The sequence below is a fragment of the Hyaena hyaena genome, unplaced genomic scaffold, assembly GCF_003009895.1.
Source record: "Hyaena hyaena isolate Hyena2069 unplaced genomic scaffold, ASM300989v1 scaffold_19, whole genome shotgun sequence".
In the NCBI taxonomy this organism is placed as follows: domain Eukaryota; kingdom Metazoa; phylum Chordata; class Mammalia; order Carnivora; family Hyaenidae; genus Hyaena; species Hyaena hyaena.
In genome coordinates, this window is record NW_024080651.1 from 147,885 (window position 1) to 163,723 (window position 15,839).

Consider the following 15,839-nt stretch of genomic DNA (forward strand, 5'->3'; position numbering starts at 1 on the left):
GCACTGTGTCCCTCATGCCTGGCACCTCAAAGGTGCTCAAAAAAGATTTGTAGAGTGTGTGGGGATGATAGGAAGACACATGCCTGGGGAGTCAGACAGCCTGGAATTCGGTGTCCGCTCTAGGCCGGCTTTACTTCTCTGGGCAGTTTGCTTCACCTTGCTGACCCTCAGTTTCCCCACATGAGATCACAAACCCAACTGGTAGGTGCCTAAGCAGGGATTGGAACCCAGGTCTGCTAGATTGCAGGCTTGACTTGTCACTATACCTTCCTGATTCTTTATTATGTACTTGTTTCCTTCCCCCCTTCCTTCTTTCCTTCCTTGCTTCGTTCCTTCCTTCTCTTCTTCCTTCCTTCCGAAAATATTTATTGAACACCTGCTATGCACCAGGTTCTGTTCTAGTCTCCGTGGATACAGAAGTGAACAAGGCAGATGAGGCCCTGTGCTCAGCGAACTTATATCCTAGGAGAGCGTGATAGGAAGCAAATAAACAGGGCAGGAATAGTGTACGTACCCAGAAGGGCTGTAACAAGGTGTGGATGGTGTCAGGGGAGGGCTCTCTCACATAAGGGGCTCAAGGAAGATGACATTTCATGTGACACCTGAGAAGAAACCAAGCACGCAGAGAGCCTGAAGAAATAATTCAGTAAAACGCTAGGCTCTCATAGGCCCCAGGCCTCAGACTTCCAGAAGGTGCGATGAGGAAGGAAAGCAGTTATCATGGCACTGAGAGGGCCAAGAAGGATGGCGTGGCCCGTGGGGGTGACCGCACCCCGAGTCGCCCTTGGGGCTCCTCGTCCACCTGCTTCTGCCTTTCCAGGTGAAGCAGATCATGGAGGAGGCAGTCACACGGAAGTTCGTCCATGAGGACAGCAGCCACATCATCTCCTTCTGTGGTGAGTCCATGGCCCCTGGCCTTGAAAGTGGCTTCTGTCTTTGTGGGCTGCCCTGGGGGCATGGCATCTCTGTGCAAGGATTCACTGGTTTTTGGCTTTGTGACTCTGGAGCTATTTCTGGATTCCCTAAGGGCTCTGTGAGGGAATTTGGAAACACAGGGGTTGAGAGAAGAAGTTAAGAATGGCCTCTGCATCCCCCAAGAGTGAGTCCTGCTGACGCCGGAGGGACTGTCTTCTCCTCCTGTGGGCTCAGTTCACGGTGGCCATACCCCCGGTGACGCCTCACATCTGGCCACAGGCTCTGCACCCCTTCCTCACCCTGCCTGTGGCTGCTGCCAAATAAAGGGAGAGGATGGATGGGCTTTAAAACTCTAGGGAATTGGGAGCCCCTGACCTATCCTGAGCAATCACGTCCACCTGGCTCAGCAAGGAAGGCGGGCCCGGTGCTCGGAGCTGGACTCAAACTTCTGTCCTTGAACCAGCTCTGCTCACAAGACTCCAGAAATAACGGTGCTGCCAGGTTCTTACCGTACTTCCACAGTGGCTACAGACATGCACTGTGCGTGTCCCCAGAGTCAGGGTTCAGCTTCTGTCCACGCGTATGTATAAGTGGGGAGGTTTCTTTCTCCCTGAAAACCTTTTCGTTCAGTGGCCGGGATGTCTCAGGGTGGAGGACATGCTGTAACTCCCCTCTCGCACTCTCGGCCCCGTGGAGAGGCCAGAGCGGGGAACCCGAGTGGGTCCTCACCTTCATCCATATGGCTGGACGCACCACTCATGCGCGCATGCACCGCGACCTGGGAGCCCACTGATATTGGCTTAGCCCCTTTGCAGCCAGGCAGACCTGGGTTCAAATCCCTCCTCTGCCATTTGTTAGTTGGGTGACCTCAGCACACATACACACAAATCCGTTTATTTGGAGAGAGAGAGTATGGGCAGAGGAAGAGCAGAGAGAGGGAGAGAGAGAGAATCTCAAATAGGCTTTACACTCTCAGCACAGAGCCCGATGTGGGCCCCAATCCCACAAACCATGAGATCATGACCTGAGCTGAAGTTGGATGCTTAACCCACTGAGGGACCCAGGTGCCCCCAAATTTAAAAAAATTTTTAATGTTTATTTTTAAAAATTTTTTTTTAATTTCTGAGAGAGAGAGAGAGAGAGAGAGAGAGAGAGAGAGAGAGAGAGCATTAGCAGGGGAGGGGCAGAGAGAGAGAGAGAGAGACACACACAGAATCTGAAGCAGGCATCGGGCTCTGAGCTGTCAGCACAGAGTCTGACGTGGGGCTTGAACTCACAAATTGTGAGATCATGACCTGAGCTGCAGTTGGACCCTTAACCGACTGAGCCACCCAGGTGCCCCCCAAAATTTTTTAAAAATGAGATCTGTTTATTTAAGTTACATATATATATATATACACCTGTATTTATATACTTATGTGTATGTGTGTATATGGGTACATATATACGTATGTCTACATATGTACATATGTGTATATATGTGTATGTATACCCATAAATGTGAATATGGGAATATATATCATTTTTTTCCTCCTGGGCATCTCCATTTGCAAAGAAAATAACAGGCATGTCCATTTCAGAGTGTGTGAGCGTGCTTACCCCCTGAAGACTTAGAGGAATAGAACGTGATAAAATCGCCATTCTCTAGTTAATTACCTTTTTGCAGTATAAACAAAAGTGTGGTGTGTGTAAGCAGAACTGATGATGTTGAAGGGATGCTTACCCAGAATATATGAGGCCCACGGCAGGTGAGGCAGTAGGGTGGGCATCCATTCAAGGCCAAGTAATTGCTGGGGCACCCGGCTGGCTTTGTCGGTAGAGCACATGCCTCTCAAGCTCAGCGTTGTGAGTTCAAGCCCCACATTGGGCATGGAGCCTACTAAAAAAAAAAAGAAAAAAAAAGTATAATAATAAATTTTTTAAAATGTCAAATAATTGCTAACAACAATAAATCAAGACAAGCAGTTGCACCAAAACCTCTCGGTATTTCTCCTTGCACGCAACAGAACCTTGGCCGGGTTCTTAACCCTCAGACTGCTGGTGTGTTCCTTCTGTGGTTACAGTAACTAGAATGCTCACTTCATGGGTTTATTCCACAAGGATTAGGTAAGGCAAACCTTAACACTGGCCTCACACCCAGCAGATACCCAGTCAGGAGTGGCTCTTATAATATGCGCACTTTTTCCATCAACATTGATTATGCTCCTATTATTTACCAGGGTGAGCTTCCTCTAAGACAGAAAATAAGAAAATACTCAATAAAGGGAAGCTGAAAGTATCAGAAATAAGATAGAGGCCATCAGAATGGCCTGCACAGGGACCGTTTCCCAGGGGGAGAACACAAAGGCCCAGAGAGGGAAAGCGGTTTACCTGAGGTCACACAGCAAATTAGTGGTAGAGTCCAGGTTACCACCCAGGTCTCCAGCTCTGGGCAGGGTGTCCAGGGGAAACGCAGACACAGGAAGATGATGACAGTCCTCTCTTCAAATCCTTTGTGGAGGTGTAAGGGTTGTGAGCACACCTTGGGCTCAGGCCTGGGTTCGGATCCCAGCTCTGCCTGGGTGGCCCTGGGCTATTCGTTTCCCCTCTTAGATCCTCAGTTTCCACATCTGAAAAATGGGGATGGCGTTCCTTTCTTCCTGGGCTGTGGCAGAGATGGAATGAGATCCATAATGTTAGCTGTTCCTGGAATCACAGGAGTAATGACGACCGTGTGATTCTTCACCCGAGGTAAAGCTCACCAGTCCGTGGTCAGTCTCCCCTCCCTCACCGGCAGGAGTAATAGCAAATGTTCCTAAAGCACTCAGTATTTACCAGACTATGTGAAGGGCTTGCTCTGCATTTTCCCCGCCTCGCTCACAACAACCATGTCAGATGCCTGTTCGTACTATCCCATTTCACAGATGAAGAAACTGAGACACAGAGAGAGGAAGTCATGCCCAAGGTCACACAGCTGGTTACTGTCTAGGAGAGGATGTGAGCACAGACAATCGGACCTCAGGCAGCGAGCACAGGTTAACTGCTAAGCTCTCTGGCTCCCTTTTGAGGGAGCGGAAGGCAGAGAGGCATACGTGACTTTCCTATGACGCTTTCATGGGTTTTGTGACTCTGGGGCCCGCCGCCCTCCAGCGCGCCTCTGTGTGCCTGAAGATCTGAGCTGGGCTGGGTGCTGGGGAGCAGAGACAGGGCAGGGCCCGCTGACCATTGTGTCCCCACAGCGGCGGTAGAGGCCTGCGTCCTGCACGGGCTGCGGCGGCGCGCAGCGGGCTTTCTGCGTAGCAACAAGATTGCAGCCCTCTTCATGAAGGTGGGCAAGAACTTCCCGCCGGCCGAGGAGCTGAGCCGCAAGGTGCAGGACCTGGAGCAGCTGATTGAGAGCGCGTGAGTGTGGAGCCTGGGGTCTGGCTGGGGCACTCCCGCAGAGGACAGTCCAGGCTCCTCCCCGAGCTCTGCCAGAACCCACACCTCCTGGCACTGTCTGCACTCTCCTTTCTGCTCCTCAGACCCGCCAGACTCTTTCCTACCCCAGGGCCCTTGCACATGCTGTACCAGCCAACCCGATTCACGCACCTCATCTTCTGGGGCTGGTTCCTTGTCATCATTCAGGCCTTCCCCCAGTTCAGGGTAAATTCCAACCCTCACCCTGTCTTCTCTTATATATCACTCTGTTTGTTTTCTCCCCTGTGGTCATCACCACCTCTAATTTTTCGTTCCTTTGTGTACTTTTCACTTGACTGTTGTCTATCTCTTCTACTTGGCTCTGAACTCCATGAGAACAGGCAGCTAAAGTCTGTTATTCCCCATTTTGTCCCCAGTGTCTGGACAGTGCCCGGCACCTGGTAAATGCTCAAGGAATGTTTGTCGAATGAGTATGTGTCTGCTGGTAGGCCAAACCCGTTCCTCATGCAGGAAGCCCAGAGTTTAATGAAACCACTTTAGCCTCCGTCTGTACAGACCAGACGCTGATGCTGAGGCAATAAGGGGAACAGTGGCTTCACTCACATGTCTTGAGGGCTGATTTACTGGGGGAGGCTCATGGGCTGAGTGTGTGCCTATGACCTTCCACCAGAGTCCCGACTGTACGGTTTGACTCTACGGCAGCGCCTCGGTCTGGAGCCTGGGCAGGGGTGCACATAGGTTCTGCTCCAGTTGGTGCTCGTGGCCTCCCAAAGGAAAGGTTCCGGAGCTGTGATCGGGCGTCACGGGAAAGAATGTGTGGATGGATTAGCCACGTCTGTTACGGGCAAGAGAAGGGAGAGAGAGGCGCGCATGCTGCCTCCGCTGTGGGTGATCACTCCACTTCAGTGGCTGGAAAATGGCCCTTTCCTTCCCTTTTGGGCTGTGCCAGCCCAGAGCTGCTGGCCAGAACTGTGGGATGGTCTAGGCTCTGGACTTAGCATTGCCAGCTCCCTTTTGGAATCTGACTCCTCAGCCACTTGGTCTTCAAGGTGCCTTCCAATCCATCTGCTAACTTCCCAAGTGTTTGCTGAGAACTTCTGAAAGGGATGGATTTCCATGGGCCTTCCATAATATCAGAAATGACTTTCTAATGGAGGAATTAGAGATACCCATGCCAGGTGGTAAGGGAGAGCCATTCATTCATTCATTCATCCATGCAATCGCTCATTCTTGACAAAGGGAGGGAGAGAGAGAATGAGAGAGAGCGAGAGAGAGAGATGAAGAGAAATATCACTATGAGAATCTGGCTTGCCCATCAACAGCATATGAAGGTGTCTGTTTTACCGCATCTTCACGCTCACCAGGTATTATTTTTTTAAGCACTTTCCCCATTTTCCAGGAGCAATATGGGTTCTTGTTGTTTTAGCTACCATTCCTTCATTTCCTAGAGAGGTGGGGCATTTTGCTGTTTGCATCTGGGTCCTGCTGGATTTCCTTTTTTGTGAATAATCATCCTGCTTCTGTACTGGTCTTGAAGGCGAAACCAGATCCAGGGCCTCCAGGAGAATGTGCGGAAGCTGCCGAAGCTGCCCAACCTATCCCCGCTCGCCATCAAGCACCTGTGGATCCGCACTGCCTTGTTTGAGAAGGTTCTGGACAAAATAGTGCATTACCTGGTGGAAAACAGCAGGTGAGTGAGAAAGACCAGCCACCTTGGCGTGCTCTGCCACCACCTTCTGGCCATCCTGGGAATTGCACCCTATTTCACAAAGCAACTTCCTTTTCCCTCCTATTGATGTGCACTTGATTTGAAAGCGATTAGATAAAGGCCTTCTGGATGTTTGCCTCCAAATGAGCCTAGCATAGGACCTTGGGACTATTCAGGTGCTTATTTGTAATATAAGATCTTCAAATTTGGAGGGAGGAACAGAGATCTTGCAACCTGAGGGATCTTTTTCCTCCCATGAATTAAGCCTACAGTCTGCTTGCTAACTGTGGTTCTAGAAGAGTCATGTAGCTTCTCTGTGTCTCTGCTGTTTCTTTTTATAAATGGGACAGGGATTGTTGCCATTCCGGAGAAGAGGTGAGAAGGGGAGTTAGTGAGAACACAGTATTTAGATATGATGATACTTGTTTAGATTTTCTTTTCTAGCTCAGATTAACCTGATGTAAAGGTTTTATAGTATGAATACTCTTGGCAAGCATTTATCCATCCATTCATTCATTCATCCAGTAAACGTTTAATTAGCACCTACCCTGTGCCAGGTGCTAACCAAGATGTTGGAGATACATTGGTCTTAACTGTCATGTTAAAAGCTTGGATGTTATGCTAAAAGCATGAGGGAGATGGCAAAGAATGTATAATCTGAGGCTCTTCATGGCTAAGTCTCCTTCCGGCCAGAGAGAGAGAGACAGACAGACAGAAAGACAGAGGGAGAGGGAGAGAGAGAATATGATGCAGGAAATATCTGAGAATCTCTTCCATCTCTGCATTTCTTGGTATATGAAAGTGCCTGTTTAACCACATCTTCACATGCAGTGGGTATTATGGTTATCTTTTATTCTTTGCCTGTTTGGTAGGAAAATATATATGAAAGTACAGAGCAGAGTCCTTCCTCTCATGAACCTCACATTGTTGCAGGGAAAACAGGTAAAAAGTAATTGTGATAATATGTGATGAGTATCCCAAGTCGGGTAGGTGGTGTTTAATTTCCTCTGGGGGTCAAGAAGAGCATCCTGGAAGACATGGCAGTTAATCTTCAGTTTGAAGGGCATGTAGGCATTAACCAGGTGAAGTGGGTAGGGAAAAGAGTATTCCCAGCAGAGGGAACAGCAGGTGCAAAGGCCAGGAGGCAGGAGACAAGCTGGAAGAAATCCAGGCTCTGGAGTCCAGTTAATCTCTTCACCTTCTAGTAAATTGTGCCACGTCTGTTCCCCGTGCGCAAGCATGGTGTCAGGCCTCTGTAGTTATTGCCTTTGGCATACGACCTTGTGTTCTCTGCTGAATAAGTCGGTCAGAAGTAATGAATCATTTATTTGAGCAGCAATGCCAGCCTGTTTATTAAACTTCATTTTTTAGATTCACATAGACATTGTAACATGTGTAGAGAGCTCTCGCCCACCCTCCGTGATAACATCCTACATGACCACGGTACAAATACCAAAACAGGAAATTGCCATTGGTACAATACTGTTAGCTAACCTACACACTTTATTTGGATTTCACTCGTTTTTACATACACTCTATTTTTTCTGTATAGTTCTATGGAATCTTTACACATGTATAGTTTTTTTTTAATGTTTTTATTTCTAGGAGAGAGAGAGAGAGAGACAGCGTGAGCAGGGGAGGGTCAGAGAGAGAGGGAGTCACAGACTCTGAAGCAGGCTCCAGGCTCTGAGCTGGCAGTCAGCACAGAGCCCGACGCGGGGCTCGAACCCACGAACCGTGAGATCATGACCTAAGCGAAAGTCGGACGCTTAACCGACTAAGCCACCCGGGCGCCCCGACACATGTATAGTTTTGTATAAGCAACACCGCAATCAGGACACAACTGTTCCAGGAAAGCCTGCCACCCCAGAGAAGCTCCCTCGAGTGACCCCTGATGGTCACATCTTGCCCCCAGTCCTACCTGCTATTTCTTAAGGTATTATTTCCAAGGTTTATGATCACGCCACAGCGCTGGCTTTCGGCATAGAGACTGAGTGGCCGAGTGGAAATGGTCTTGAAGTTTTATCTTTAGATCTGACACCAAAGTGGATAAACTTGCTGCTGAGAATGCACAGAGCATGTGAGTTCTGCCCCAGCCAACATCCCGGGGGATAGATGATTCCTCTGGGGTAAAATTACGACGATGTTGCCACCACTTAGCGAGAGCTTCCTGGCGTCAGAGTCTGTGCTGTTGCTTTAAAAGAAGGTCACTGTTTAATTCTCCCAACAACCTGGGCAGGTGACTTCTGTCATTCTTGCCATTTTATAGCTGAGGGCATTAAAGCTCAGAGGGGGTCATCACATGCCTGGGGACGCACAGTGACGGTGGGAATGGCTGAGCTGGTCTCCCACTCAGCCTGTCTCGCTGCAGATCCTGTGTTCTTCACTCCCTCCTGTAGGATGGGAAGGGCCAAACTGGCTGGGGGTAGCTGGCATCCATCCACCTGCTGTGTGGCCTCCAAGAAGTCATCTACCCTCTCTGAACCTGACATCCCTTGGGAAGGTAGAACAAGGTCCTTTCCAGCTCTAAAATTTGGTTCCTAAGTTGTAGGAGTTTGCAAAGAATTAGAAGGCACTGCACAACAGCTTAAAGAAGCAGAACCCAGAAACACAGCACATTGTCTTGCCCACGTGACAAGGTATTTTGAAGAACCAGAACCCAGGGGGTGCTTTTGAGCATGACAGGCCAGCAGCTTCCACATAGTTATCCACTCAAGAAGTCCTGTTAATACAGCTTTTCCAGGGGCGCCTTGGTGGCTCAGTCGGTTAAGCATCCAACTTTGGCTCAGGTCATGTTCTCACAGTTTGTGGGTTCCAGCCCCACATCGGGTTCTGTGCTGACAGCTCAGAGCCTGGAGCCTGCTTCGGATTCTGTGTCTCCCTCTCTCTCCGCCCCTCCCCCATTCACGCTCTATCTCTCAAAAATAAAAAATAAACATAAAAAAATACAGCTTTTCCATACACACTGCAGCTAAAAGGCCTTTTATTGCCTCAATAGTATTAGAAGAGCTGACATCATCTGAGCTCCTAAGCAACTTGCTGCCTGAAATGCCTGAGATGGAAGATGTGATAGAAGCTGATAGAACTAGCCAGAAGCAGCCTTCTAATTTTTATTCTTGTTACTTTCATTAAGGCTGTATCACAGCCATGTTTTAAACAGTTACATGCCAAGAATGGTACTAAGTGCCTCACATCTGTTGTCTCTTTCAAAAGTCCTTTTTTTTTTTTTTTTTTTTAATTTAAGTAAGCTTCACACCCAGCATGGAGCCCAAGATGGGGCTTGAACTCACGACTGTTAGATTAAGACCTGAGCTGAAATCAAGAATCAGACGCTTAACTGAGCCATGCAGGTGCCCCTGTAAAGTCCTTCTGATGGCCCTAGGAGATATATTTTTATTGTCCCCATTTCACAGCTGGGACATTTGAGGCTCACAGAGGTAACTGGGTAACAAGAGGGAGACTGAACACAGTCGGCTCTGAGCTATCAGGTCAATGTCAAATTGTGCACCCTCTGGTGGTTACTGTCCAAACCTGCCTGTCCTTTTCTCTTGCTAGTAAATACTATGAGAAGGAAGCCCTCCTGATGGACCCAGTGGATGGCCCCATCCTTGCGTCTTTGTTGGGTAAGTGGTCCAGTGCCCTGAGCATCATCTGGCTCACTGTGCCCCTCCTAAGGGCCTCTCTCATCTCCCTCAAAACTTACCTGTTCCCTGGCTCTTGCTCTCAGAGTCTTGTGCTGGGCTCTTTAGCAGGACCCTGAGGCATACTCACTGGCTGGAGGGGAGAGGCAGTGAAATTGGTGGCCCATCCAGGGGTAGACGGGAGGGTGGGCTTTCCGGGGCCATGGATTCCCAGCCCCCGTAATACCCGCAGTGGGGCCCTGCGCCCTGGAGTACACCAAGATGAAGACCGCAGATCACTTCTGGACGGACCCCTCGGCCGACGAGCTGGTCCAACGGCACCGCATCCACAGCGCGCACCTGCGGCAGGACTCGCCCACCAAGCGTCCGGCCCTCTGTGTGAGTAGGGGTGGCCTGGGGTCTCACAGGGACTTGGGCTGCATTCCAGACTTGGCGTGGAGCTGGGGAACGGAGTGGGGTGTTAGGGGCCACCGCAGGCCTCACCCTCCACCTCCCCTCACACTGCCAGATCCAGAAGAGGCATTCGAGTGGCAGCATGGACGACCGGCCATCCCTTTCTGCCCGTGACTATGTGGAGTCCCTGCACCAGAACTCCCGGGCCACGCTCCTCTATGGCAAGAATAACGTGCTGGTTCAGCCGGTGAGAGATACTGGGAACCGGACCTCCCACAGGGGATCTGGCTTCAGGTTATACAGGGAGTTCCTTCTGGCTCCATGGTGCTCATCCATCCATCCATCCACATATCCATCTCTTCATCTGCCAGTACTCTATCTCTCCATCCATTCATCCAAAGGACATTTGCTTCTATCCATCCATCCACCCACCCATCCATTCACCCACCCATTTTTATGTAATCCATCCATCCATCTTTACATCCATTTACCCATCCTTTCATTTATCCATCTTTACATTTATCCACCCATCCACCCACCCTTCCATTCATCCATCCATTTTTACATTATCTATCCATCCATCTTTACATCCATCTACCCATCCTTTCATCCACCTACCTATCTTTACATTTATCCATCCACCCATCCACCTATCTTTACTTCCACCTATCCATCCATCCACTCATCTTTACATGCATCCATCCATTTGTCCATCCATTTATCCATTTATTTTCCAGTCCATCTCTCCACCCACCTGTCCACCTAGCTGTCTATCCATCCATTCTCTTTTGTTATCACTCACTCATTCAGCTAGTATTTGTACTCAACTTTCTATGTGCTAGATGCTTGGGATATCAGGATAAACATCTTCATGGCTGGTATATATTTTTAAATGCTTATCTTTGAGAGAGAGCATGTACGGGGGAGGAGCAGAGAGAGGGGGACAAAAGATCCGAAGCGAGCTTCACCCTGACAGCAGAGAGCCCAGTGCGGGGCTCATGAGCCATGAGATCACGACCTGAGCTAAAGTCAGACGCTCAACCGACTGAGCCACCCAGGCGCCCCCTTCACGGTTGATATTTATTGAGCGCTTCCTTTGTGTTAAGCACCATGCTAAGTGTTTTTAACTATTATATTAACTCATGGAAAGCTCGCAGCAACCATTTGACGCAAGTAGTGTCATCAAAGATGATAACGCTGAGATGTGCACAGTGGGGAGTAAGCGGCAGAGCTATGCTCTGAATTCAGGCTGCTTGATGTGGGAGTCTGAGTCATTTATGTCACCTCTAGGCCTGGCTGGGGCAGGGCCAAGAGATGGGTGGTGAGCACAGCACAGGAAACCTCTACCCCCATGCAGTAGATACCTCTCTGTCCTCCCTTCCTGAGACCACAGAGTGGTCAGTGTGGTGTTTGGGCTCCGCTGGGAGGAAATTGCCAGTCACTCCAGCTCTGTGGCTGCAGTTGTGATCATGGGGTGACCCTGAGCAAACCACTTCTCCCTGTGAACCTTGATGTCCACATCACAATGGGTACAAGATCCTATCTCCTCAGATCTAAAAAGCTATGAATTTAAGATCCTCCATTTTTAAACAACCATCAGGAAGCAAAAACTGATAGTAAGTTCTATAAAATGTTTTCTCACCCTTTAGAAATTTTATTTGACAGTTTTTGAAAGAGCTCTTTGAGCTCTTTGATTTGGATAAAAACAGTTTTTTGGGGAGCGCCTGGTTGACCCAGTTGGTTAAGAGTCTGACTCTGGATTTTGGCTCAGGTCATGATCTTGTGGTTTGTGGGTTTGAGCCCTGTGTCAGGCTCTAGGCTAGCAGTGTGGAGCCTGCTTGGGATTCTCTCTCCCTCTCTCTCTACCCCCGCTCCAGCTCACCTTCTCTCTCTCTCTCAGAGTAAATAAATAAACTTAAAAAAATAAAAGCGTTTTATTTAACATTTTTTAAAACATTTATTTAGTTTTTGAGAGAGCAGGAGACAGAGAGTGAGCAGGGGACGGGCAGAGAGAGAGGGAGACACAGAATCTGAAGCAGGTTCCAAGCTCTGATCTGTCAGCACGGGGCTAGACGCAGGACTCAAACTCCCGAACCGCAAGATCGTGACCTGAGCCGAAGTTGGACGCTTAACCGACTGAGTCACCTAGGCGCCCCTAAAAGGTTTTTTGTAATATCATATATTGCTTTTATAACTACGCATAAGGGAACTTGTAACTGGCATACATTAGTTAAGATAGTTCTAAAATTTCACATTTCAGGGTCTAATCTTCTGTATTACTTTTTGGCTTAGTCATCACTGCCCATATTTTTCCACTAAATATTGTTTTCTTTTTTTGTTTTGAGAGAGAGAGAGAGAGAGAGAGCAAGCACTTGCACATAGGGAATCCCAAAGGGGCTCCACACCCAGCACAGAGCCGATGTGCGGCTTGATCCCATGCCCCTGGCATCGTGACCTGAGCCGAAATCAAGAGTCAGACAGTTAACTGACTGAGCCACCCAAGCACCCCCAGATGACGTTTTCTGTTTCATCCACAGAAGGGGTCAACAAACTATAGCCCACAGGCCAAATGCGCTCCGCCTGTTTTTGCAAATAAAGTTTTATTGTAACAGAGCCACGCCTATCACCTATTGTGTATGGCTGCCTTCACGCTGCGGCAGAGTTGAGTGGTCATAACTGAGCCTGTATGGCTCACAGAACCAAAATTATTCCCTCCCTGACCCTTTATAGACAAAGCTTGCAGACCTCTGATCATGAGAGTAGGAGGTACGACATTCCTTACAAGGGCATGACCTTGGTGGTTGCTTTGCAAGACCATCTGGAATTGTGGGCATCTCTGTCGTGGCGAATAATGTGTCTGCTTTGCCAAAATATCAAACCAGTGCTCTACTGCTCTGCTTCCAGCATTCCTGCGTACGCAATGACTTTTTAATTCAAAGATGAATCACAGTCTAATCTTTTTGAAGACGTCTAAAATAGCACCCCTTCTCTGCATGTGAAGTAACAACGTAGGAAGAACGAGGGGCGAGTTTGCATGAGGTCTGGCAATGACGGCTGTGTCATGGTGGTGAGATGCCACTCGCTGCAAGACGCATCCCCGCTGCGGAGACAGGAGAATGTGGGAAAAGTTCATGACCCAGGGCTCTGCCGTGGGGCTGCAGGCATGTGTGGCTAAATTGAGACAGTGTGGGTAAAGTTGAGGCATGTTTGGTACACACTAGGTGCTCAGTAAATGTTGGCTGTCCGTCTCCACATGTTGTTGAGGTGAATTTCCTTTACGTGGGATGCTCAGAGAGACACCCCCTCCCCCGTCACACCCCACTTGGGATAAAGCAGAGCGAGCAGGGGAGAAGTTGTGCAGGCTAATGGGGAAGACAGAGGATCAGGCTGCTGGGCAGGGAGTATGGTGTGGGTGTTTGGGGAAGGGGATTTGGGATGATGTCTGTGGATGGGACAGAACTCAGCTGCCCTCTTTTTCTCCCTAAAACTGGCCAAAACTATGCCAGATAAATGCCTCCTATTAAGGAGAGAATGGTGTTGGGGTGCCTGGGTGGCTCAGTCGGTTAAGCATCCGACTTGATTTAGGTTCAGGTCATGATCTCATGGTTTGTGAGCTCAAGCCCTGCGTTGGGCTCTGCCCTGGCAGCACGGAGCCTGCCTGGGATTCCCTCTCTCCCTCTCCTTCTGCCCCTTTCTCCTCCCTCTCTCTTACAAGAAAGAAATAAAACATTTATTTATTTATTTTAATTTTTTTATGTCTTTATCTTATTTTGAGAGAGAGGCAGAGTGTGAGTGGTGGGAGGGGACAGAGAGAGAGGGAGAGACCCAGAATACCAGGCAGGCTCCAGGCTCCGAGCCATCAGCACAGAGCCCGACCCAGGGCTCGAACTCATGGATCGTGAGATCATGACCTGAGCCGAAGTCCGACGCCCAACTGGCTGAGCCACCCAGGCGCCCCTAAAACACTTTTTTTTTTTAAAGGAGAGGGTGGTATTAAAGAGGGATAGAGCCCCTTCCTGATTCTAAAGAGTTCTTGGGCCTGATTCCTGCACCTTGGCTGGGGGGTGGGTGGGAATGTGAGAGTGTAAGCGGGCAGCTTTCCGAGCTGGTTCTCTAGAACCCTTCCTGGGTGCTTGGCTGCACACTGCTTTGCTTAGCATGGCCATCTGGGAGAAGGCTCAGGGTCTTCCAAGCGGCCATAGCCTTGGAGGCATGACCCAGCCTCTTGGATCTGGCTATGCCTCCTTGAGTCAGACGGGCCAGGGCCTATGACCACGGTGGCTCTGCCACTCTGACCTACGCCTTCCTCTCTCTGCAGAGGGATGACATGGAGGCTGTGCCAGGGTACCTGTCCCTGCACCAGACAGCTGACGTCATGACCTTGAAATGGACGCCTAACCAGCTGATGAATGGGTCAATGGGGGACCTGGACTATGAAAAGAGGTAGGGCGCCGGGTCCTTCTCTGCCCTTTGGCACAGGGAAGTGTGTGCTGTCCTTTGAGTCCTGCCCTGGTCCGCTGCTGTGTCTGGTTGTCGCGGCCGCTTGGGCCAGCCTCCCTGCTCAAGATCCTCACTGGGAGGATCTGGAGACCCACTAGATGAATCTTAGGGTCTGGGAATTAGGTCCTGGCCAAAACACCACCCAGGGGGAGAAATCTTAACTCAGAGCTTGGAAGCCTGCCAATGGCAGACATTCCCCCATCCGCTGCCACCTTTCCCGTCCCTCCGTAATGAAGGAAAGTGGGGGGAGGGGGGGTTGGTTGGTGGTCCTCTGGTCCAGGGCTGTGTCTCTTGTGAGACTCTGGGATTTATAAGACTCCACAAAGGCTTTGGAGTCACGCGCCGAAGGAACACAGAAACCAAGGATTCCCTGCTGCAATCCTCTGTGTTCCCGCCCAGTTAGGGACGGCCCTCAGAGGAGCCCGAACAGAGGGAAGGCTCAACCTGATTACTTCAGCTTGAGGCATCATGGCAGCTGTATATAAAATAAGGGCATTTTTCAAGGAACACAACCAGAACACTGTTCTTGTGTTCTGTTTCATGTTAAGCTCCAGCGTGAGCAACAGCAGGCCTGCGTGTGATTAATGCCATTCTCTAAGCCACTTGCTGTGCAGAGGTGGCCATCTGTCTTCAGACACAGTCGGTGGGAGGTAGAGTCAGTTCTCGGCTGAGACATGTAATTCTCCAGATAAACTCCAGAATTTTTGATCAAGAAGCCCTCACCGAGGAACAGCGTGGGACTGAGGAGATGCCCTTGGCCTGGGACATTATCAATGGACTTGGCTTAAACCTCAGGCCTTCCCCAACCCTTCACATGGAGCCCTGAACCTCCTTCATAGCATTTATAGACTCGTGTATTATAATAAATCTGTGCTTACTTGTTTATCAACCAATGCCTTCTAGACCTCAGTTCCGTGAAGGCAGGGCATCTGTCTTGCTTATGTCTTCTCTCCGGCATCTGCCACAGATCCTGGCACAAAGTAGGTGCTCAGATAATCTGTGGAACAAAGCAGAGAAGTTAGGGGACCTGGATCCTTTCATCAGATCTGAACAGAGCACCTACTATGTGCCAGGCACTATGCTAGATACAAGAGACTTAGCAGATGAACAGAAAGAGAGGAAAATCTTTACCTTCTCAGAGCTTCCTCTGAATTTACTTTATATTGGAGGAGCCCACGAATAAACAGGTAACTGGATAAATGTATGTTTTGTGCCCAAGTGCTTGCTTGGCCCTCGTCTTGCTGGAGGACTTGGGGTGTGGCTCTCCCCGCCTCAGTTTCCCT

At 49.5% G+C, this 15,839-nt stretch overlaps 1 protein-coding gene across 1 annotated transcript in view; it reads left to right on the forward strand.

Annotated features, from left to right (window-relative positions):
- Nucleotides 1-15,839, forward strand: part of SGSM1 (small G protein signaling modulator 1) — a 96,097-nt gene that overhangs the window by 32,493 nt on the left and 47,765 nt on the right. Inside the window, exons 3-9 of the mRNA XM_039225925.1 lie at nucleotides 821-896; nucleotides 4,134-4,296; nucleotides 5,852-6,004; nucleotides 9,578-9,645; nucleotides 9,896-10,041; nucleotides 10,172-10,303; nucleotides 14,375-14,499. Coding sequence (XP_039081856.1) covers nucleotides 821-896; nucleotides 4,134-4,296; nucleotides 5,852-6,004; nucleotides 9,578-9,645; nucleotides 9,896-10,041; nucleotides 10,172-10,303; nucleotides 14,375-14,499 — 863 coding nt within the window. The remainder of the gene's footprint in view (nucleotides 1-820; nucleotides 897-4,133; nucleotides 4,297-5,851; nucleotides 6,005-9,577; nucleotides 9,646-9,895; nucleotides 10,042-10,171; nucleotides 10,304-14,374; nucleotides 14,500-15,839) is intronic.